This window comes from Zootoca vivipara, chromosome 11 (assembly GCF_965207765.1).
Source record: "Zootoca vivipara chromosome 11, rZooViv2.hap1.1, whole genome shotgun sequence".
Classification (NCBI taxonomy): Eukaryota; Metazoa; Chordata; class Lepidosauria; order Squamata; family Lacertidae; genus Zootoca; species Zootoca vivipara.
This window is the reverse complement of record NC_142594.1, coordinates 51,261,429-51,281,764: the sequence shown is the minus strand read 5'-3', so window position 1 is coordinate 51,281,764 and position 20,336 is coordinate 51,261,429. Positions and strand designations below refer to the sequence as shown.

Below are 20,336 nucleotides of genomic sequence, written 5' to 3'. Positions count from 1 at the left end.
TTGGTCAAACTCATGTTCGTAGCTGTCCAGCCATCTCGTCCTCTGTCGTCCCCTTCTCCTTGTGCCCTCAACTTTTCCCAACATCTTTTGGGTCTTTTCCAGGGAGTCTTCTCTTCTCATGAGGTGGCCAAAGTATTGGAGCCTCAGCTTCAGGATCTGTCCTTCCAGTGAGCACTCAGGGCTGATTTCCCTAAGAATGGATAGGTTTGATCTTCTTGCAGTCCATGGGACTCTCAAGAGTCTCCTCCGGCACCATAATTCAAAAGCATCAATTCTTCGGCGATCAGCCTTCTTTATGGTCCAACTCTCACTTCCATACATCACTACTGGGAAAACCATAGCTTTAACTATAGGACATTTGTCGGCAAGGTGATGTCTCTGCTTTTTAAGATGCTGTCTAGGTTTGTCATCGCTTTTCTCCCAAGAAGCAGGTGTCTTTTCATTTCGTGACCGCTGTCACCATCTGCAGTGATCATGGAGCCCAAGAAACTAAAATCTACATAACAAAATTGGTTCTGAATCCAAATAGCGAGATTACTCTGAATCTCCTTACTCTCCCCCCCCTTCCATGGGTCCTATTGATACTATTTTCCACTGCATATCAATACTTCACCAATTTTTAATCTTTCTAAAATATCCATACATTTCGTTACATTACACATGCGTTAAAAATCCGCCCAATGTTTTAACCTGCTTGCAATGATCTTGTATATAAATTATAAACTTTCCCCGTTCTTGTCTTCTTGGTTCCTAAGTTTCCCCGTTAATTTCAGCATAGTCCATCAACTTGGTTTGCCATTCTTCTCTAGTCGGGGTTCCTTCCCTGGGCTAGGTGTCGCAAACATAAACAGTTTTTTCTGGTCCTTTGGGATTTCGATACCTATAATTCCTAATAAAAAAAGCTTCTGGTTTTTATTTTAGCATTTTGAGCATTTTTTTCCTTTCATTGTATATCATTTCTCAGAATTTTTAAATTCCTTTACAGGTCCACCACATCTGATAAAAGGTACCTTCATTTTCTTTGCATTTCCAGCATATATTTGTACACGTTCTACACATTTTTGCTCATTTAACCGGGGTCAAATACCACCGGTACATCATTTTCATATAGTTTTCCTCCAGTAAAGATCATGCCATAAATTTCAGATCTGTTTTCCATAGCCTGTTCCTGTCTATCCTTTGACTGCTCGGCGGAGAGAGCTTGACCACAGTAGTTCAGTCACTGGTGGTTTCAAGACTTGGTTAATGCAATATACTCTACGCGGGGCTTCCTGGAAACTGCAAAATGACGGAGCATGGTTCCTGACAGGAGTGAGGCCTTGTCAGCATGTCCCATCTCTGCTCAGATTCGCACGGATTGTCTATTTGTTACTGGTTCATGTTTAATATTGGGCATGTAACTTCTTTATCGGGGACCCAGGTGGCGCTGTGGTTAAACCACTGAGCCTAGGGCTTGCTGATCAGAAGGTCGGCGGTTCGAATCCCTGTGACGGGGTGAGCTCCCGTTGCTTGGTCCCAGCTCCTGCCAACCTAGCAGTTCGAAAGCACGTCAAAATGCAAGTAGATAAATAGGAACCGCTACAGCGGGAAGGTAAACGGCGTTTCCGTGTGCTGCTCTGGTTTGCCAGAAGCGGCTTTGTCATGCTGGCCACATGACCTGGAAGCTGTACGCCGGCTCCCTCAGCCAATAATGCGAGATGAGCGCGCAACCCCAGAGTCGGTCACGACTGGACCTAATGGTCAGGGGTCCCTTTACCTATACCTTCTTTATACAGTGGTACCTCTACTTACGAATTTAATGCGTGCCGAATGCACATCCGTAAGTAGGGAAAAATTGTAAGTCGAATCCCATAGGAATGCATTGGGAGAAAAAATTCGTAGGTCGAAGCAACCCTATCTAAAAATTCGTAAGTAGAAAAAATCCTATCTAAACCGCATCCAAGATGGCGGACGGAGCTCCATTCGTAAGTAGAAACATTCGTAAGTAAAGTTATTCGTAAGTAGAGGTACCACTGTGTTACAATTTATAATTTTCACGCTATTGAATGTTGTTGTTGGGTCATCGTTTAAAATTTTTATTTTCAGTTGATGAAGCAATTCTATATCTTTCCAATTTGCTGATGAAGAAATTCCACGAAACAGTAGTTATTATCCAGAAACACTGTTCAGAGTTGGACATCAGAACTGGACATTTCCTGATCACACAGAGTTTCACAGCTTGTTTTCCGCCGTGTTTCATTTAAGGACTTTCAGAGACTTCAGTTTATTCAGTTTTGAAGCATTCTATACATTTTTCATATTGTATTTGTTTATGGTCATCGTGTTGCTTTTGATATTGCCGACTCACATTTTGCAACACAGGGGTTTGTTTCTTTAATATTGAGCCCTGACAGGCTTGTGCAGGGCAGGCGGGGCAGGGAAAGGACCCGAAACCTAAGGATTTAATCCCCATTGGAAGTCCAGCCTTCGGGTATATGTTCTCAAATTCAAAATTCAGGACTCCCGTATTTTTTTTTTTTAATTGCTTAGTTTTATACATTTAGGTCTGCAGCTCCCTCTGCTGGTAATATCGATTTAATACACTTCTCGACTTCAGTCACAAGGCATCTTTTGGTCAAATAGAACTGAAACTTTTAATTACAGGTAGGTAGCCGTGTTGGTCTGAGTCGAAACAAAATAAAAAAAATCCTTCAGTAGCACCTTAAAGACCAACGAAGTTTTAATTTTGGTATGAGCTTTCGTGTGCATGCACACTTCATCAGATACGGTATCTGAAGAAGTGTGCATGCACACGAAAGCTCATACACCAAAATTAAAACTTAGTTGGTCTTTAAGGTGCTACTGAAGGATTTTTTTATTTTTATTTTATTGAAACTTTTAAGACAAACAATTTGCTCGCTTCGCCAACTGAACATTTTTTGTCATTTTTTTTAAAAAAAACTTCCAAGTTGACAGAGGCTATTAGGGGTCAAACCAAACAAAAATTCCAAAAAGAATGGGTAAAATACAGATTATCTTAAAAAGCAGTGCCCTCAAATTAATACTTGGACTTGTTTCGATTAACTTCTGCAAAATAATTTATGGTACTTAAGTTTAAAACAGAAAGAAAAAGGGATAATAATGATCTAAAAAGGAGACAGTTTACCAAAAACGAGAAAAGAACCGTGTTGAGGATGAAGAAGTCAATTGGAAGAAAAGAAGACCTGAAATATCTATATCTATATATCTATCTATATCTAATATTGACTATTTGATTTGTATAATAAGTTTTTGTACGATATCATGTTTTATTTGTACTTTTTTGTTCTGTATTATTATTTTCTGTATTATTATTTTCATGTTCAGTTTGACAATAAATAAAAATAATAAAATAAAATAAATCCAGGGGCACCTTTTAAAATCAAGTAGTTTATATTACTAGTTATTACTGATAACGAGTGTTTATTAGCTTGGCCTTGTCTTTTCAGAGTGTGCTGCTTCTTAAAAAAAAAAAAAGCATGCTAAACAAATAAGATATTTTCCTTGATAAATGCTGGGCGTCACTTCACTTTGTGCAACTGTTGTTTGTTTGCTCAGCTGTCTTTGATTTTCATGTGTGTTTCTTGAAGTTTCATGTGTGTTACTTGAAGTTTCATGGTTTTGCTGAATGAAGAGACTGTCAGGAACCAGACTGAAGGAAGAATGGTGGGAGCCCCCCCCCCCCCCGGCTCAAGGGCCTGATCCTGAAGCTCCTCTGGAGCAGGAGGATAGTATTGACCTAGAGCGATGAGCTGGGAGAAGAGCAACCAATAATAATAGAATAATAATAATTTATTATTTGTACCCCGCCCATCTGGCTGGGTTTCCCCAGCCGCTCTGGGCAGCTCCCAACAGAATATTAAAAACACGATAAAACATCAAACATTAAAAAGTTCCCTAAACAGGGCTGCCTGCCTCCAGATGTCTTCTAAACATCAGATAGTTGTTTATTTATTTGTCATCTGATGGGAGGGGGTTCAACAGGGCAGGCGCCACTACCAAGAAGGCCCTTTGCCTGGTTCCCTGTAACTTCACTTCTCACAGTGAAGGAACCGCCAAAAGACCCTCAGAGCTGGACCTCAGGGTCTGGGCTGAACGATGGAGGTGGAGAGGCTCCTTCAGGTATATTGGGCCGAGGCCATTTAGGGCTTTAAAGGTCAGCACCAACACTTTGAACTGTGCTCGGAAACGTACTGGGAGCCAATGTAGGTCTTTCAGTACCGGTGTTATATGAACTGTAGAGTTGGAAGGAACCACGGGGGTCATTTAGACCAACCCCCTGCAATGCAGGAATCTTGCCCAACATGGGGCTTGAACCCACCACCCACCACCAAGGTTTTACGAGCCAACCTAGCAGTTCGAAAGCACGTCAAAGTGCAAGTAGATAAATAGGTACCGCTCTGGCGGGAAGGTAAACGGCGTTTCTGTGTGCTGCTCTGGTTCGCCAGAAGCGGCTTTGTCATGCTGGCCACATGACCTGGAAGCTGTACGCCAGCTCCCTCAGCCAGTAACACGAGATGAGCGCCACAACCCCAGAGTCGGTCACGACTGGACCTAATGGTCAGGGGTCCCTTTACCTTTACCTAACAAACCACAGCTTCAGACCATGGATTGTTGGCAGTAAACAAACCATACCTGAGCTGCTAACCAGGGCTCATTCATCATGGTAAGCCATGGTTTAATAAACCATAAATATAAACCATAGTTTAATTTTATCTGCAAACCAAGCCACTGAATATCTAATGGTGACAGCACCAAGGAGAAAAGGGACGGAGAAAGCAAGCTTAATACGGCAGCGTTTTTAGTCTTTTAATTGTGTTTATTGGAGCTGGGAGTTAAAATTAGGCAGCAATCGGAAGTGAAGGGGGGTGGGAGATAACCAGACAGTCCCTGTTTTGAATAATACACATGATAAATTTCATATTAACATGAACAGTAAAAAGTCGACTTCTTGTTTAGTTTCCGGGGAGTTTTGTTTCATTCCTCTATTGTCTCCTTTTTGCCAGTCTCTTGTCCCTCGAAGAGTGGATACTTGGCCTCCACGTCAGCCCAGGTTATGTTGCCATTTGCAAGGTCCCGAACTATGGTGGGAAGCTCAGAGATCTGGAAGCAGGAAGAAGAAAGTGGCTTTCAGACTCCAGGATCAACGCAGAACTAATCAACTTTCTCAGAAGAACCACGGGGCTCTGTCCCCTTGAGACTGCACCGTTGCAGAATGTAGGCAGCCAGTCGCACCCAGCAACAGGTGGGCTCCTTCTTAGAACTGTAGAATTGGAAGGAACCACGGGATCATCCAGTCCAACCCCCTGCAATGCAGGAATCTTTTGCCCAACATGGGGCTTGAACCCACCACCCTGAGATTAAGAGTCTCGTGCTCTACCAACTAAGCTATGCCTTCAAAGGCGCATTGGACAGGATAAACACACACCAGACCACAAGTTAATATTCTTGTGTGCATTCTCTACTTCACTGGGCACAACTCCCATCAGCCTCACTGCATGGCCACTGCTTCCTTTTTCTGAGCATATTTCTGGATTATAATAAGGAGCCCAGGAAAATCCTATCCTTACCCTTGAAATAAAGGTATCTGTTGAGTGAGGCTCAAGTTACAGGCATGTTGCAGCTGGTGTTTCCTCCCCCATGAACACAGAGAAGGGTCATGGTTCAGGGGTACAACAACAACAACAACAACAACAACAACAACAACAACAACCACCTGACTTTCCCCCAGCTACTCTGGACAGCTCCCTACAGAATAAAAGTCACAGTTGTTTATTTCCTTGACATCTGATGGGAGGGTGTTCCACAGGACGGGTGCCACTACTGAGAAGGCCCTCTGCCTGGTTCCCTACAACCTCAATTCTCACAGTGAGGGAATCGCCAGAAGGCCCTCGGAGCTGGACCCCAGTGCCCAGGCTGAACGATGGGGGTGGAGACGCTCCTTCAGGTATATTGGGCTGAGGCTGTTTAGGGCTTTAAAGGTCAGCACCAACACATTGAATTGTGCTCGGAAATGTACTGGGAGCCAATGTAGGTCTTTCAAGACCAGTGTTATGTGGTCTCGGCGGCCACTCCCTGCTGCATTCTGGATTAGTTGTAGTTTCTGGGTCACCTTCAAAAGTAGCCCCACGTAGAGCACATGGCAGTAGTCCAAGCGGGAGATAACCAGAACATGCACCACTCTGGCGAGACAGTCCGCGGGCAGGTAGGGTCTCAGCCTGCGTACCAGATGGAGCTGATAAACAGCTGCCCTGGATACAGAATTGACCTGCACCTCCATGGACAGCTGTGAGTCCAAAATGACTCCCAGGCTGCACACCTGGTCCTTCAGGGGCACAGTTACCCCATTCAGGACCAGGGAGTCCCCCACACTTGCCCGCCTCCTGTCCCTCACAAACAGGACTTCTGTCTTATCAGGATTCAACCTCCATCCTCCAACTGCCTCCAGACACTGTGTATGCAGAAGGACCAAGGTTCACTCCCCAACATTTCCAGGCAGGCCCAAAAATGGATGCAGCCAGAAACCCTAGAGAGCTGCTGCCAGCCAGTGTAAGCAATACTGGGTTAGATGGACTAATGACCTGACGTAGGATGAGAACACATGATAGCTGCCTTATACTGTCTTTCCATCACTGCTGGTTGTAAGGGGAGACTTGTCTCATTCTCCCCTCCATTCAAAGTGGCGTGTTTTTAGCTCCTTCTGCTTCTACCTCCACCCACATACATCCTGGTCCCAATTGGGCTACAGTTCAAAGCAAGCAGGACTTTCCACATCTTTCTCCTCCTGTTGCTTGTCTCGAACCTCTCACTTGCCCCGCCCCTGCCCCAACGCAAAGGGCACAGCCTACCTCAGCTCGTATCTGGCGCATGGAGTCGCGGTCTCGCAAGGTGGCTGTGTGCGGCGACCGGTTGACCGTGTCAAAGTCAATCGTGATCCCAAAAGCCACGCCGATCTCATCTGTCCTGGCGTAGCGCCGGCCGATGGATCCGGAGGAGTCGTCCACCTTGTGGGAGACCCCGTTTCTTGTGAGGGCTTCGGCTGTGAGGGGGTGGGAGGAAACAAAGGTGTGCATCGTTTTATTGAGTCGGCCGGCTTTATAGAGAATTTAAATGGGAGCAGAGAAGAAATGGGCGCCCCCCCCAAAGATTGCCAGAAGGATGACTGGAAACCTCAGCTGATGAATGTCAAGGCCAAGTTCGTTTTATTTAAAGGGTTGGATATTTGTGCAGCCCTTGAGAATGGGGTGGAATGTCTAATTTAAACCACATATACAGAGAGAGGGGGGGAGGGGGAGAGAGATGCAACTGGAAACTAAATTCATCAACGTTGCCATGAACTAGAATAATAATAATAATAATAATAATAATAATAATAATAATAATAATAATTTATTATTTATACCCCGCCCATCTGGCTGGGTTTCCCCAGCCACTCTGGGCGGCTTACAACAGAAAAATGAAATAAAATAATCTATTAAAAGCCTCCCTAAACAGGGCTGCCTTCAGATGTCTTCTAAAAATCTGGTAGCTGTTTTCTTTGACATCTGATGGGAGGGCGTTCCACGGGGCGGGCGCCACCACCAAGAAGGCCCTCTGCCTGCTTCCCTGCAACTTGGCCTCTTGCAACGAGGGAACCACCAGAAGGCCCTCGGCGCTGGACCTCAGTGTCCGGGCAGAACAATGGGGGTGGAGATGCTCCTTCCGGTATACTGGACCGAGGCCAGTTAGGGCTTTAAAGCTCAGCACCAACACTTTGAACTGTGCTCGGAAACGTACTGGGAGCCAATGTAGGTCTTTCAAGACCGGTGTTATGTGGACTCGGCGGCCGCTCCCAGTCACCAGTCTAGCTGCCGCATTCTGGATTACCGTGTTTCTCCTAAAATAAGACACAGTCTTATATTTATTTTACTCAAGAAAATAAGCCCAAGGCTTATTTTCGGGGGGGGGGAGGGTTGTCTTATTATTATTATTATTATTATTATTATTATTATTATTATTATTATTTAATTACCGGTACCGTAAGTTGCTGCTGCTGCTGAAGCGCTGACAAAGTGCTCAGTAGTTGTAGTTTCCGGGTCACAATGCGCCCCACATAGAGCGCATTGCAGTAGTCCAAGCGGGAGATAACCAGAGCATGCACCAATACAGTGGTACCTTGGTTTACAACCATAATCCGTTCTGGGGGTCCCTTTCTAAACCAAAACAGCTGGTAACCCAAGGCGCACTTTCGCCAACAGGGCCTCAAAAAAAAAATTGTAATCAAAAAAAACAACAACGGGTTGTAATCCAAAAAAAGTTTGCAAACCGGGACACACACTTCTGGGTTTGACGTGTTTGTAAACCAAAATGTATGCAAACCAGACTGTTCGCAAACCAAGGTACCACTGTACTGCAGCGTGCGATATATGAGACCACAAAGCCCTCTGGATACGTTATGGCTTCCCTAATACCAAAAGGAAAAATAATAGAATTGTAGAGCCATAAGGGACTCAGAGGCTCATCTAGTCCTGCAATGCAGGAATCATTTGCCCAATGTGGGACTCGAACCCACAACCCCTGAGATTAGGAGTCTTGTGCTCATGTAAAAAAAAACCCTGGTCAATCCCCTTTCCTGCTGAACACCCCCAATTCATCAATGCAATCGCAGCTTTGTTAACACAGGGCAGCCTGGAAGCATCAGGAGTTACTCACATAGTTCCTTCACAAACGGAATGAATTCCTGGTTTTGGCTCAGGGGAAGGACAGAGCACTTGAACGGCGCCACCACAGCAGGGAAACTGAAGTACTGGTGGAGAGAGAAAAGCGACACAGGTGATCAGGCAGGGGAAACTGACAGATCCAGAGTGGAAGAGTTTTCATCTGAATTTGATGGGAATGAGGGGGAAACTGGAAAGTTCCCCCCAATCAATTCTGCTCTATGTATGCTATGAATAATGTGACTAGAAGACTCTGATTTTGTGCTCTGATTAAGTAGTGAAAAGAACATTCATTTTGATCTTGCAATTTGGACCTTCGGCTGTAGACAGATCCTTTTCTTTTCTTTCTTTTTTGCCAAGTCCAGATTCCTCCACCCACCCAAATTAATGGGAAAGGAAAAGCTGAACCTCAATCTTAAGAGGGGCAAAGGGCACAGAAAAATAGGCAGAATGGAAGCTACTGGGGATCGGGGGGAATTAAATACAGAAAGCTAGAACCTATGTAAATACAATCTACTCCAGGTGACCAAATTGTTCTTTCCATATATACAAATATTGGATATGTGCATAGAAACATATGACCATTTAACAGAAAACGAATTATGTTTTCTACCTTCAAAAATAAGGCTGGAAGCCTAACATTGTTTTTTACAACACACACACACACGCCGGAGTTACAGAGCTATTTCATACATTTCAGATTTCCTACAGAGAGATATTCTGAGTAGGAAAATGCTTATCATGACATGTGGAGTGGGGGGTGCAAGTGTTTCACGCACCCCAAGCAAACTGAACAGACCATGTGCTTGCAGCTGTCACACTTGTTTGCAGGCTCCACACACTACAAGAAACATGAATTGCCTACCTGGAAATGTGTTGCGTGCAGTAAGTCATAATTGTGTCAGGTAGCCTGACACAATCGCGGCTTGTCTATGAGGTTAGTATTACTCCCATTTTACAGGCGGAGAAAGGGAGCGGAGAAAAAGAGCTATGACTCAAGGCCGCTGGGGGCTGAGCAGGGCTCTAAACCAAGTCTGCAATGCCCAAATCCAGCACACAATGCTGGGGCTACAAAACCCGCAGAGCCTCCCATAGGAAGCCGCCGACATACACCAACTCTGAAAGTCACAGGTTGGGGAATCCTACCGTCCGTTGCTCGTCTCCCTCTCGGATGCGGAACGTGTGCTCAAATATCGTGTACATGATTCTTCCGATGCCAAACGAAGGCTCAATCACATTGGGGACAATCTCTTCCACTAGAAAACAGATAGGCAAAAAAAGGGTATGTTTTGCTAGGCCAACTCAGGTTGGAAGGCGGGGAAGCTTCTCGCGTTCATAACAATTCTGCCCAAGAGCAACAGGGCTCCAAGGTTGCCGCTTTAATGCCCACAAACACCACTCTCTCAATTTGACCGTACGGAGCAATTATATCAGGCTTCCTCAACCTCGGCCCTCCAGATGTTTTTGGCCTACAACTCCCATGATCCCTCGCTAGCAGGACCAGTGGTCAGGGATGATGGGAATCGTAGTCTCAAAAACATCTGGAGGGCCAAGGTCGAGGAAGCCTGAATTATCACAGTGCTAGTGGCCCCCAGCGGAGGTAAGGCACTGCCATGGGAACTGTGCATCTCAGCCAAACCAAGTGAATGGCATCTGAACACATTCATAATGGTGGTTTTTTTACCCCTGACCATAAGGAAGCCATTTCAGTGCTTGTCATGCTGCCAATGAAAAACAGTCATTCCAGCGTTTCTCAAACTTGGGTCCCCAGCTGTTGTTGGACTACAACTCCCGTCATCCCTAACCACCGGGGTCTTGGTAGCTAGGGGAAATGGGAGTTGTAGTCCAACTACAGCTGCAGACCCAAGTTTAAGAAATACTGCATAAGGCTGCAATGAGATGTGTTACAGTGAATGGAAAGGAAGTCTCCCGCTGACTTGGGGCAGGGGGCAGCCTTCTGGCTGTGATATTTACTATTTTATAGCAGCAGGTACAGGGAGACCTACCATGTAATGTTTTCTGGAACCTCTTCACGCCAACCATGTCCTTTGTTAGTTGAAAAGTTTTCCCTTCCGTTTCAAAGGTAAATTCCCTGAAAAGAAGAAAAGGGGACTCAGAATCAATACCAGGCTCTTTTCCTTCCAGAGGATGCTGTGGAGTTAAAGGAAAACAGCAGCAGCAGCAGTGACCTTCCAGTCACCAAAAAGCAGGTCCAGCAGATGCCAGGAGAAGTCGAAGGTCATCAAAAGCATTCCAAAAAATAGTTATGGATGAACACCCAGGTCAGCTCAAGGGTCCCTAACAACATCCTGACCAGGTATATACTTCCTGAAAGTAAACAGCTGAGGAAGAGCAGGTAATCCTTCTCTGCAAAGCTTCATTCAATGGAGTTTGACAGTCCAACATCTCCTCCACAGGCTTGGCGCTTGGTGGATGTTAGGGGAAGAGAATATAGGGATCCTCCTCCCCTCATCAGAAGCAGCTCCTCCCCATCCAGCAATGGCAGCGAGGATGGGGAGGAGTCCAGTGAGGAAGGGGGGGGGAGAGGTCCAGGGCTCTGGCAGCAAGGGAGAGCCCCTGCTACACGAGGGAGGAAGAGAGGGGGGGAAAGGGGGGGAGAAGGAAAACATGGAGCGTAGACCCTTCTTTCCCCCGGTTCCGGAATTACGCAGGAGAAGGAGGGGAAGGAGATTTGCTGTCCCGAGACTCTTAAGTTGGAATAAATCCAGGGGCACTCCATTGCCGGATTCTGCATCGGACTGAGCAGACATGTTCTACACACCAGTTTCACTGTAAATAGACTGCACTAAATAAAACTGTCTAAAGACACGAATGCGGAGCGCCGTTACTCTGGAGTAGTCGCAACAACCCCCTGACAGTTGCCAACCCTTAACCTCTACGATCACTATGCTCAGGAAGTTTAGAATACTCCATCTTGAGATTAGCGATTAGAGAAATTAGGCAAATATAGCGAACTCTAATTAAAAATGGTGGTTGTGTATTTATCTATAAGTATTACTATAAACCTCCAATTCAAAAAATTACGGTGGTGTACAATAAAATCATTAACTTCACATAAAATACAGAACCAACACCAAATCAAATTATTCCCCCTTTTTGTTTTGAGAGTGTTTGGGGAGAAATTTGTTATGTTTTCTTCCTTTTTTTTAAGGCACTAGCAGGGAAATGCAATCCATGAAATGGGAATTGGAGGATCGCCGAAGAATTGATGCTTTTGAATTATGGTGCTGGAGGAGACTCTTGAGAGTCCCGTGGACTGCAAGAAGATCAAACCTATCCATTCTTAGGGAAATCAGCCCTGAGTGCTCACTGGAAGGACAGATCCTGAAGCTGAGGCTCCAATACTTTGGCCACCTCATGAGAAGACTCCCTGGTGTTGAGAAAGATTGAGAGCACAAGGAGAAGGGACCGACAGAGGACGAGATGGTTTGACAGTGTTCTCGAAGCTACCAACATGAATTTGACGAAAGTCCAGGAGGCAGTAGAAGACAGGAGTGCCTGGCATGCTCTGGTCCATGGGGGTCACAAAGAGTCAGACACGACTAAACAGCCAAATAACAACAAATTGCAGATGGAGAACATGGACGGGGAAAGACCCAGTCATATCAATTTTGCAACAATCAGATTCACCTAATAAAGGTATTGCTCTAATGAAGATTTAGGCAAACGAGCATTTCCTGATACTTCTGTGGATATTTTAAAATATATATATGAAGGAAAAAGAGGGTCAACTGGGAGCCTTTACTGATCGGCAGCTGATTCAGTCTCTTTTCATCTTCTAATCCAAATTTTTAAGTGAAAATTGCTCAGGCTTTTTCAGATCTTTCACATGCTCTTTCACCCTTGCCAAAGCGCTTGAGAGTGCTGGAAGCAGGGGTAGGCAACCTAAGGCCCGTGGGCCAGATGTGGACCAATCGCCTTCTCATTCCAGCCCATGGATGGTCCAGGAATCAGCGTGTTTTTACACGAGTAGAATGTCTGCTTTTATTTAAAATGCATCTCTGGGTTATTTATGGGGCATAGGAATTCGTTCATGGTTTTTCCCCCCAAAATATAGTCTGGCACACCACATGGTCTGAGGAACGGTGGACCGGCCCACGGCTGAGAAAGGTTGCTGACCCCTAGCTAGAAGAGAACATATGTACTACTGGTTCTTGTGACCCAAGAGCAAATCTCATCTATGAAAAACAGAAAGGTTTCTGCAGAAATACTACAGAGTCAACACAAATGACTGTTTGCCAGCCGCATTGTCAACAAAACCTGAAATAGTCTGAGATCAGAAAGCTAAGCCCCAGAACCAAAACCAAATGTCTCTGGGTGACATTTTAGTTATTTGTGCTCCAATCTGAGCATCGCGGCACAAGTTGGTGGGCGGAAAGTGCCTGATTCACCTCCCTCAGGCTCAAATGCTTACCCTTTTTCGTTCAACAGTTTCTCCATCTCATTGATGTAGCACTCATCGCAGATGGAAAGGTATTCCAGCACCAGTTTGGCATCCTTCTTGTAAGCCTTGCCAATGGCTCCCTTATTTGCTTCGAACTGAACGACGTTGGCCGTTTTGTGCAGGCTGCGTTAAGGAATCCCAAGGGAACAGGAGGCTGACACCACATTTGCTACCCTGATGCTACTTATCATTTCTTTAGCGCCGTAGTGGCAGGTACAGCACATTCCACATATAGCACAGCAAAAAAAATAAAAAAGTCACTGCCCTAGGAAACCAAAACTGCTGTTCTTGGTAGTATGGCATCAGGGGCAGTAGCTGATCAAGCAAAACATCTCAGCAGCAAACATTATAGGCACAAGTCAGTTTGAATCCACATTTCAGGGGACACTTGCTAAAGTTTCCTTGCATAATTTCATTACAGTCGTACATTGGTTTTCGAACAGCCTAGTTCTCGAACGTTTTGGATCCCGAACAATCAAAACCCGGAAGTGAGTATTCCGGTTTTTGAACGTTCTTTTGGGAGCCGAATGTCTGACACGCTTCCTGCAGTACATCAGAAGCCGCACTTCGGTTTTTGAATGCTTTGGAAGTCGAATGGACTGGTGTTTTTACATGAGTAGAATGTGTGCTTTTATTTAAAATGCATCTCTGGGTTATTTGTGGGGCATAGGAATTCCTTCATTTTTTTTCAAAAATATAGTCCGCCCCCCCCCCCCCAAGGTCTGAGGGACAGTGGACCGGCCCCCTGCTGAAAAAGTTTGCTGATCCGACTTAAACAATTTATTTAACTAAAACAATATTATAGTATATGTATCCATTATTGTTAACTGATGTGGTTAAACAATTTTTTAAAAAAGCCCACATGAAAAACTTAAAACAAATCCTTATTTCCAGATGAATAGGCCTTGGACTCTAATGTAACTGAAATAGAAAACTATCTTTAGAAATATGTTTCCCCCAAAAGGAATTTATTTTAAAAATCAAATTTAAATTTAAAAAATCTGTTTTAAATAAAAATAATCATCTCTCTCTCTCTCTCTCTCTCTCTCTCTCTCTCTCTCTCTCTCTCTCTCTCTCTGTGTGTGTGTGTGTGTGTGTGTGTGTGTGTGTGTAGTGTGTAAAATATCATTGATTTTTACCCACCCTGGCTTCAAGAGAGCTTCCTGAATTTACTCCCAGCAGCCTCACAAACGGAAACCCATTAGGCACATCCTTCCAGCCCGATTCCCTGCCAGTCAGAACTGTTTTATTTCTGAAAGGATATGGGTTCCTTCAGAGGCTTTTCAGCTACAAGAGGAACTTTGGTGGCTCTGGCGTGGCAAGAGAGGTCGTAGCAAGAGCGGTCAGCACAGCCAACAATTTCAATCCACCCCTGAAAGAAGACCAAAAGAAAAAAGGATTCGCCTCTGTAAAGCACACCACCGTGTGAGTTAGTCAAACTCTCTCCTCTCCTCTCCTCCCCTCGATTAATACAAAGCCTCTGCAGCTATCAAATCACTTACATAGGATGTTTTGGACTCTGCATCCCAGCAGTCGCAGGCGTAGTGAGCCATTTCGTTCTCCATGTGTTGTCGGAAGCGCAGCTTGTTTGGAGAGATGCCGACTTTGACAAGGTAGAGGTAGATGCGCCCAATGAAGTAACCGAGCACCGAGTTATTGATTACACCCTGAAAGGAGAGAGGAAGAGACGGGATGTCAAAAGCAAAAAAAAATGCTTCCTCAAGTAAATATGCAGACTGTGCTGCACGCCTTGTGCTCGGTGTTAGAAGCTCAGATATAGAACTAATTGCCAAATGGCACCTTAAATCTAGGTTGCGGTTGTCACAATGGAGTGTCTAGGTGCCTCTCTTTTTTAACAACAGAGTTTTTTCAATTGCTGTTGCTGTTATTTCATTTCTATACTGTCAGGGTTGTTATGACTACTCCTGAGTAACGACCTTCCACATGCTTGTCTTTCAAAAGTCTTTATTAGTGCACATTATTTACAGTGTAGCGAGCTGCTGGTTTCATGTCTCCTCATTCCGAATCAGAATCCGGCACTGCCCCTTTTCACGACTTTGACCAACATAAAAGCCTTGGGACAGTGAATCTCCTCCCTTTTCTCCTCCTTCTCAATAACGGTGTCGGGGGGAAGGGTCTACGGTCTGCCCTATTCCTGTCCACCCTTCCCGCCTCTCTCTTCCTGCCTGTGGAGCAGGGGCTCTCCAGTGCTGCCAGAGCCTGGGCACTCCTTCTCCGTCTCCTGACTCACTTCTTCTGGCCCCTCGCTTTCATGACTGTTTGGAGACGGGCTGCTTCTGATGGGGGGGGGTGTTTCTCTGTAATCTGTAATCCCTCCCCCTTACATACACCACTATATATATATATATATATATATATATATATATATATATATATATATATAATCTCAAAGTGGTATACAACACATTCAAACTTCAAACAATCCAGAATAAAACAAATTGAAGCTTCAAGGACAGTATTTCAGATCCTCCTCTGAGTGGCATTTTGCTTTCCACAGTCACCGACCAGAGATCTCCACATGGTCGCAACTGAACCTGCACCAGTCGCAAATCGTGCCTGGTGCCTAGGGAGTTTCGAACACTGCTTGAGTTGTGGTACAAAATACCGGGCCCTTCCCCATGAAATTTCAACAGCATCCTCCGCGCATTGAATAAGGGAAGTTAAAGTTAGGACCAATCTTTTTATCAATTCCACAGGATTTTGATGCTGAGGTGTTTTAAGGGCTTGTTCACAGCTGACCAGTGGGGCCCACAACCAAATCTCAACAACGGTTATCAGAAGCACATTTTTTTTTTTGTCAACATGGTGAAGATTCCTATGTGTAGTAACAGCAAACCCACCATGTCTCTGTCTTGGAAAATCAGAGGATTTTAGTTCTGGAAAGGTGCTGAGACTTTCCATCATAGCTAAGGCTAAACGTGTAGAGTGAATACAGAATTAATCTCTTGTGTTGCTTCTCGTTCAGAAATTGCAATATGCAGACCTCATCTAGTTCTCCACAAAGGTGAGTATGTAGCAGAATTCATGGTGTTCTCTTGCACATTACCTTCACACGCTTCTACTGCAAAACACACTTTCAGTACCTGCTCAACAGCATCCCCCAGACGCATGGAATGAGCCGACTGCCCACTGGTCTGGGCTTTGGAGGAGTACAAGAGGATGTGAAGGTCTGCTACATTCTGGAACTTCGGGTGATGCTTCTCACTAGGATCCACAAAATGCTCAATTTCTGCCATTGTGAATTCTCTAAAAGACAAAGGCATGCCCTCGGTTTAGTAGCTATTCTGTTTGAGAGCCACTATAGCACCTCCCATAAGGGTGAGATAACCCACAAGCTCTGCACAACACCAAGCACACAGGTCAAGCCATCTCAATGTCTCGTGGCCTCCCAGACTCAGAGAACTGGAGTCAGCCAGTGGAAACTGGGATAGGGAACCCAAGGGCAAAGTTACAAGCATGTGGCACCATATATATACCAATTGTAAAGAGAACGAACAGAGAACAGATAATATACAAAAGGTCCACCACTTTTTAGCCACCCAAAGAATAAATAAGTGCAGTAAAAATCTCAAGACAGCTGAAACAGTAACCGGTCTACCTAAAACCATTCCCGCCCTCCCCACAAAAAAAACCACACCAAATATCTGCATTATGGAATTTTCTACTTCTGGGGATCCACTTATAGTCAATGCGGTAAAGCAAAGTAAAAATGGCAAATATTCACAAATATATGATATGACACAAGACAGTGCTGACAATATTTCCAAAGGTTATGCATTGCAACAGGGCATGGGGATCATTTTAGGAAGACACACCCATGGTGCCATTCCTTTACAAGCTGAGAGAGAGAGAAAGAGAAAGTCTGTGTGTAGTGATCACAAACTCTGTCATAGAAGAACGTTTACAGTACCTGACTCTAATGAGGCCTGAGCGAGGAGAGATCTCATTCCTGAAGGAATTCCCAATCTGAGCAGCAGCAAAAGGAAGTTTGCCTTGGTTAAATTCCAAGAGGCGTTTAAAGTTCAGGAAGATCCCCTGCGCAGTTTCTGGTCTCAGGTAACTTTAAAAAAAACCACACACACACACAAATAAAATCCAACAATGAAAGCAACTGAGAAGCAGGAAAATAACTCTCCTGAGAGCAGTTCCCCAACCTTTTATCTGGAGAAAATTGTCTTGAAATCAAAAAGTACAACCAGCATCTCTCCCCCTGGCTGCTCAGACTCCCTTTGCTGGCTTGCTTGGCTGGAGTGAGGGGGAAAGGTTCTGAGCCTCAATAATTTCCCCTGACCCACTCCCAAATTTATGATCAAGGCTTGCATCTGGTTCCATATTCTCAGTGTCTTCTTGCTCCTGTGCTTGTTTCTCTAGGAACAGGAACACTACCGTAAGTACTGTTCGATTTTAAACCAATTTTCACTTTATTGCTTTACTGCATCCTATTAAACAAGTAGCTGACAGCCAGAGGCATCATTGCTACTTATCTGTCTTATGGCCACATAATTAAACACCAGGAAGACCTTTCTAACAGCAAGAGCTGTTCAACAGTGGAATGGATTCCCTCGGGAGGTGGTGGACTCTCCTTCCTTGCAGGTTTTTAAGCAAAGGTTGGATGGTCATCTGTCATGGATGCTTCAGCTGAAATTCCTGCATTGAAGGGGGTTGGACTAGATGACCCTGGGAACCCCTTCCAACTCTACAATTCTGTGACACTTTTCTAAGCTTATAAAATTAAATATTGTGAGGCTGGTCTAGTCAAAGAGAGATGCTGCGAATAACCCACTCAGCAGTAAATTTGGTCACCTTTATGTTATATTAGGATAAAAACACCCCACATTGAGCTGAGTTGACTACCATGGCCTGGTGCAAATATTTCCTGTCAAAAGCTCAGGATCGATTCCCAAGCGGCTTTTTGAATTTAGCTCATTCCTAGCTCCATGACTCCTAGCCCTTGCTAAATATTCCCACCCCAGAATTCCCAAATCGCATGTGGGAAAACACCACTACCCTTTTAAAATTTGCAGGTTTGGGGTGCGGGGAGTATAATTGTTTTACACATCACTACCCCAGTCCCTCCTCCATCACTGGTAGGTTCAGCAACACACACACACCGCCCCAAACAAGATCCCCAAGACCTCCTTCCCAGGGAGGGCAAGTTGACTATAAGCAGAACACAATGGAATGTATTCAACTGTAGTACAAGTCAGTCACTCTCGCCAAGCCCAGTAGGTCACAAGAAATATGACAATGTCCATGCTTAATATACCCTGGCATGTTTCCTCCAGGCCCGATAGAGGTCTTGAACATAAGATTGAAGGACACCGGAGGACTGAGGTCATTTCCAGTAATGGGAGACTTCACGTTGTAGTTCACAAACAGATCCGCAAGCTCTTCCTGGCCGTAGTTGTCCAACTAGGAGCAAAACATGAAAGGCAGATCCATTTTACACAGGAAACTGCAGCAAAGACTTATCTCTACCCACCCTTAAAAAGACACCAACCCCTTATGAGAAACTGCAAAGGATTAATCCTAGAATTTTATTGGGGGAAGCAACAAGCATGGATTTGCCAGCGCAGCCTCTTACAAGGGCATTCTGGCGATGGGAAAAAGGGCCAGAGCATCAGAGACAAACAGAAACACTGTCACACGTTTCCCAAAATGTGCTATGAAGAGGGCTGGCAGGGAAAGAGCCGGGCTGGGGGACCTGTGGCCCTTCGGATGCTGCCAGACTACAACTCCCATCATCCTTCACTCCTGGCCATGTTGCCTGATGGGTGTTAAGGCCAACCAGATCTTGAGGGCCACAGGTTACCCCTCGCCCTGCCTCAGAAAGTAAATTAAAAAGCCCACAATCCTTCTATATGTTCATGCCCCAATGCAATGCCAGCTGTTTGTGAGGACCAGGAAACCAAATCTGCAAGTTAAAGGACGTTGAGATAAGTGCACAATGGGTACAAGGAGGAACAACCCCCTTTTCCTTCCCTTGGGAGGTTATGAACTGCTGCAAATGCCTCCTAGGCAGGAGGGTGGTCTGTCTCTCCCTTTCTCTGGCCAACAGCTACTTCTACAGGAGGACCCAGTCGGGAGAGGATGGGCGACAGCAGCGCAAGCGTCGACTGCCTACACTGCAGCTATCAAGTCCCGCTGTGTGTTTCCGCCACGCAACCCTCTTGCACCTGCTTCGACAAATGGGGAGTTCTCTTCGGGGAAGCAGGTGTGGATGTAGGGTTTCCAGCTGCTTAATTCCATTCCTACCCCTTCTTGCTCACATTGGGTCAACAAAAAGATGAAGACCAACACACGCCAAGTGCCACAAGCCAACTGCATCTTGGGCCACCTCACCACAGGCAGGTGTCACAGCTACAGCTTGCCAAATCTCAGTTCCCCCACCAGGTTATTATTATCCCAGCATCCACCTTGTTTTATCCAAAGCGAAAGAAAACTGATATATAGGCACGGATCAGCCGAGAGCTCCCTTTCAGCTTTGCTCAATCTCTATGGGGAAGCAAGTTTCACAAATGTCAGCAAACCTCTCTTGCTGCACAGATTTGGACAAGCAGGACTAGAAATTATTCAAAGGCCAGAAACAGGGGAGGAGGAGGTTTCTTACTTGATAGGCTTCGCGCTGCATGTGGAGCTCTGAATTTGCCTGTAACGGAACCAGGGAACCAATTGCCCACCACTGTGCAATTGTAATAGACTCCCAGCAGGCATGTGGAACAAACCTTTACAATCTACACACCGCAACGCAAAGCAAACAGACACCCCACCAAACAAATTCGCCACTGATCTATGACCTGTAGAAAACTCATTTGTGAGATGCTAACTTCCAAGTTCATCCGGTGTCTTAATTCTTCCCAGGGAAACCAAAGTAAATAATTGAAAGCTTGCGCCTCCGTTTCCGTTTGCACAGCCACATACTGACCCGTGTCAGAACATTCTCCATTTCAGCCTTCTTCTCAGCTGTACATTTCTTGTCAGACATCAGCTTCTGTAAGTGAGCTGCAAGAGAAGGCAGAAAGAAGCGTTCATGGCCTACCACAAAGCCTACCAGAATGCAGATTCTAAGAACTAGATAGGCAGTTTCCAAAAATACGTCTCCGAGGAGCCCCGGAGATCCCCAAAGCGGAGATCAG

The 20,336-nt window shown here is 45.2% G+C and overlaps 1 protein-coding gene across 1 annotated transcript in view; it reads right to left on the bottom strand.

The window, feature by feature from the left end:
- Window positions 1-4,816: 4,816 nt before the first annotated feature.
- GARS1 (glycyl-tRNA synthetase 1) overlaps window positions 4,817-20,336 on the bottom strand; it is a 32,923-nt gene continuing 17,403 nt past the window's right edge. The window contains exons 6-17 of the mRNA XM_060280934.2: window positions 20,126-20,202; window positions 18,467-18,612; window positions 17,111-17,260; window positions 16,284-16,446; window positions 14,682-14,846; window positions 14,439-14,551; window positions 13,150-13,290; window positions 10,721-10,806; window positions 9,861-9,970; window positions 8,710-8,803; window positions 6,867-7,057; window positions 4,817-5,121 (exon numbers count right to left, since the gene is read on the bottom strand). Of these exons, the coding sequence (XP_060136917.2) occupies window positions 4,996-5,121; window positions 6,867-7,057; window positions 8,710-8,803; window positions 9,861-9,970; window positions 10,721-10,806; window positions 13,150-13,290; window positions 14,439-14,551; window positions 14,682-14,846; window positions 16,284-16,446; window positions 17,111-17,260; window positions 18,467-18,612; window positions 20,126-20,202 (1,562 nt within the window). The 3' untranslated portion in view covers window positions 4,817-4,995. The remainder of the gene's footprint in view (window positions 5,122-6,866; window positions 7,058-8,709; window positions 8,804-9,860; window positions 9,971-10,720; window positions 10,807-13,149; window positions 13,291-14,438; window positions 14,552-14,681; window positions 14,847-16,283; window positions 16,447-17,110; window positions 17,261-18,466; window positions 18,613-20,125; window positions 20,203-20,336) is intronic.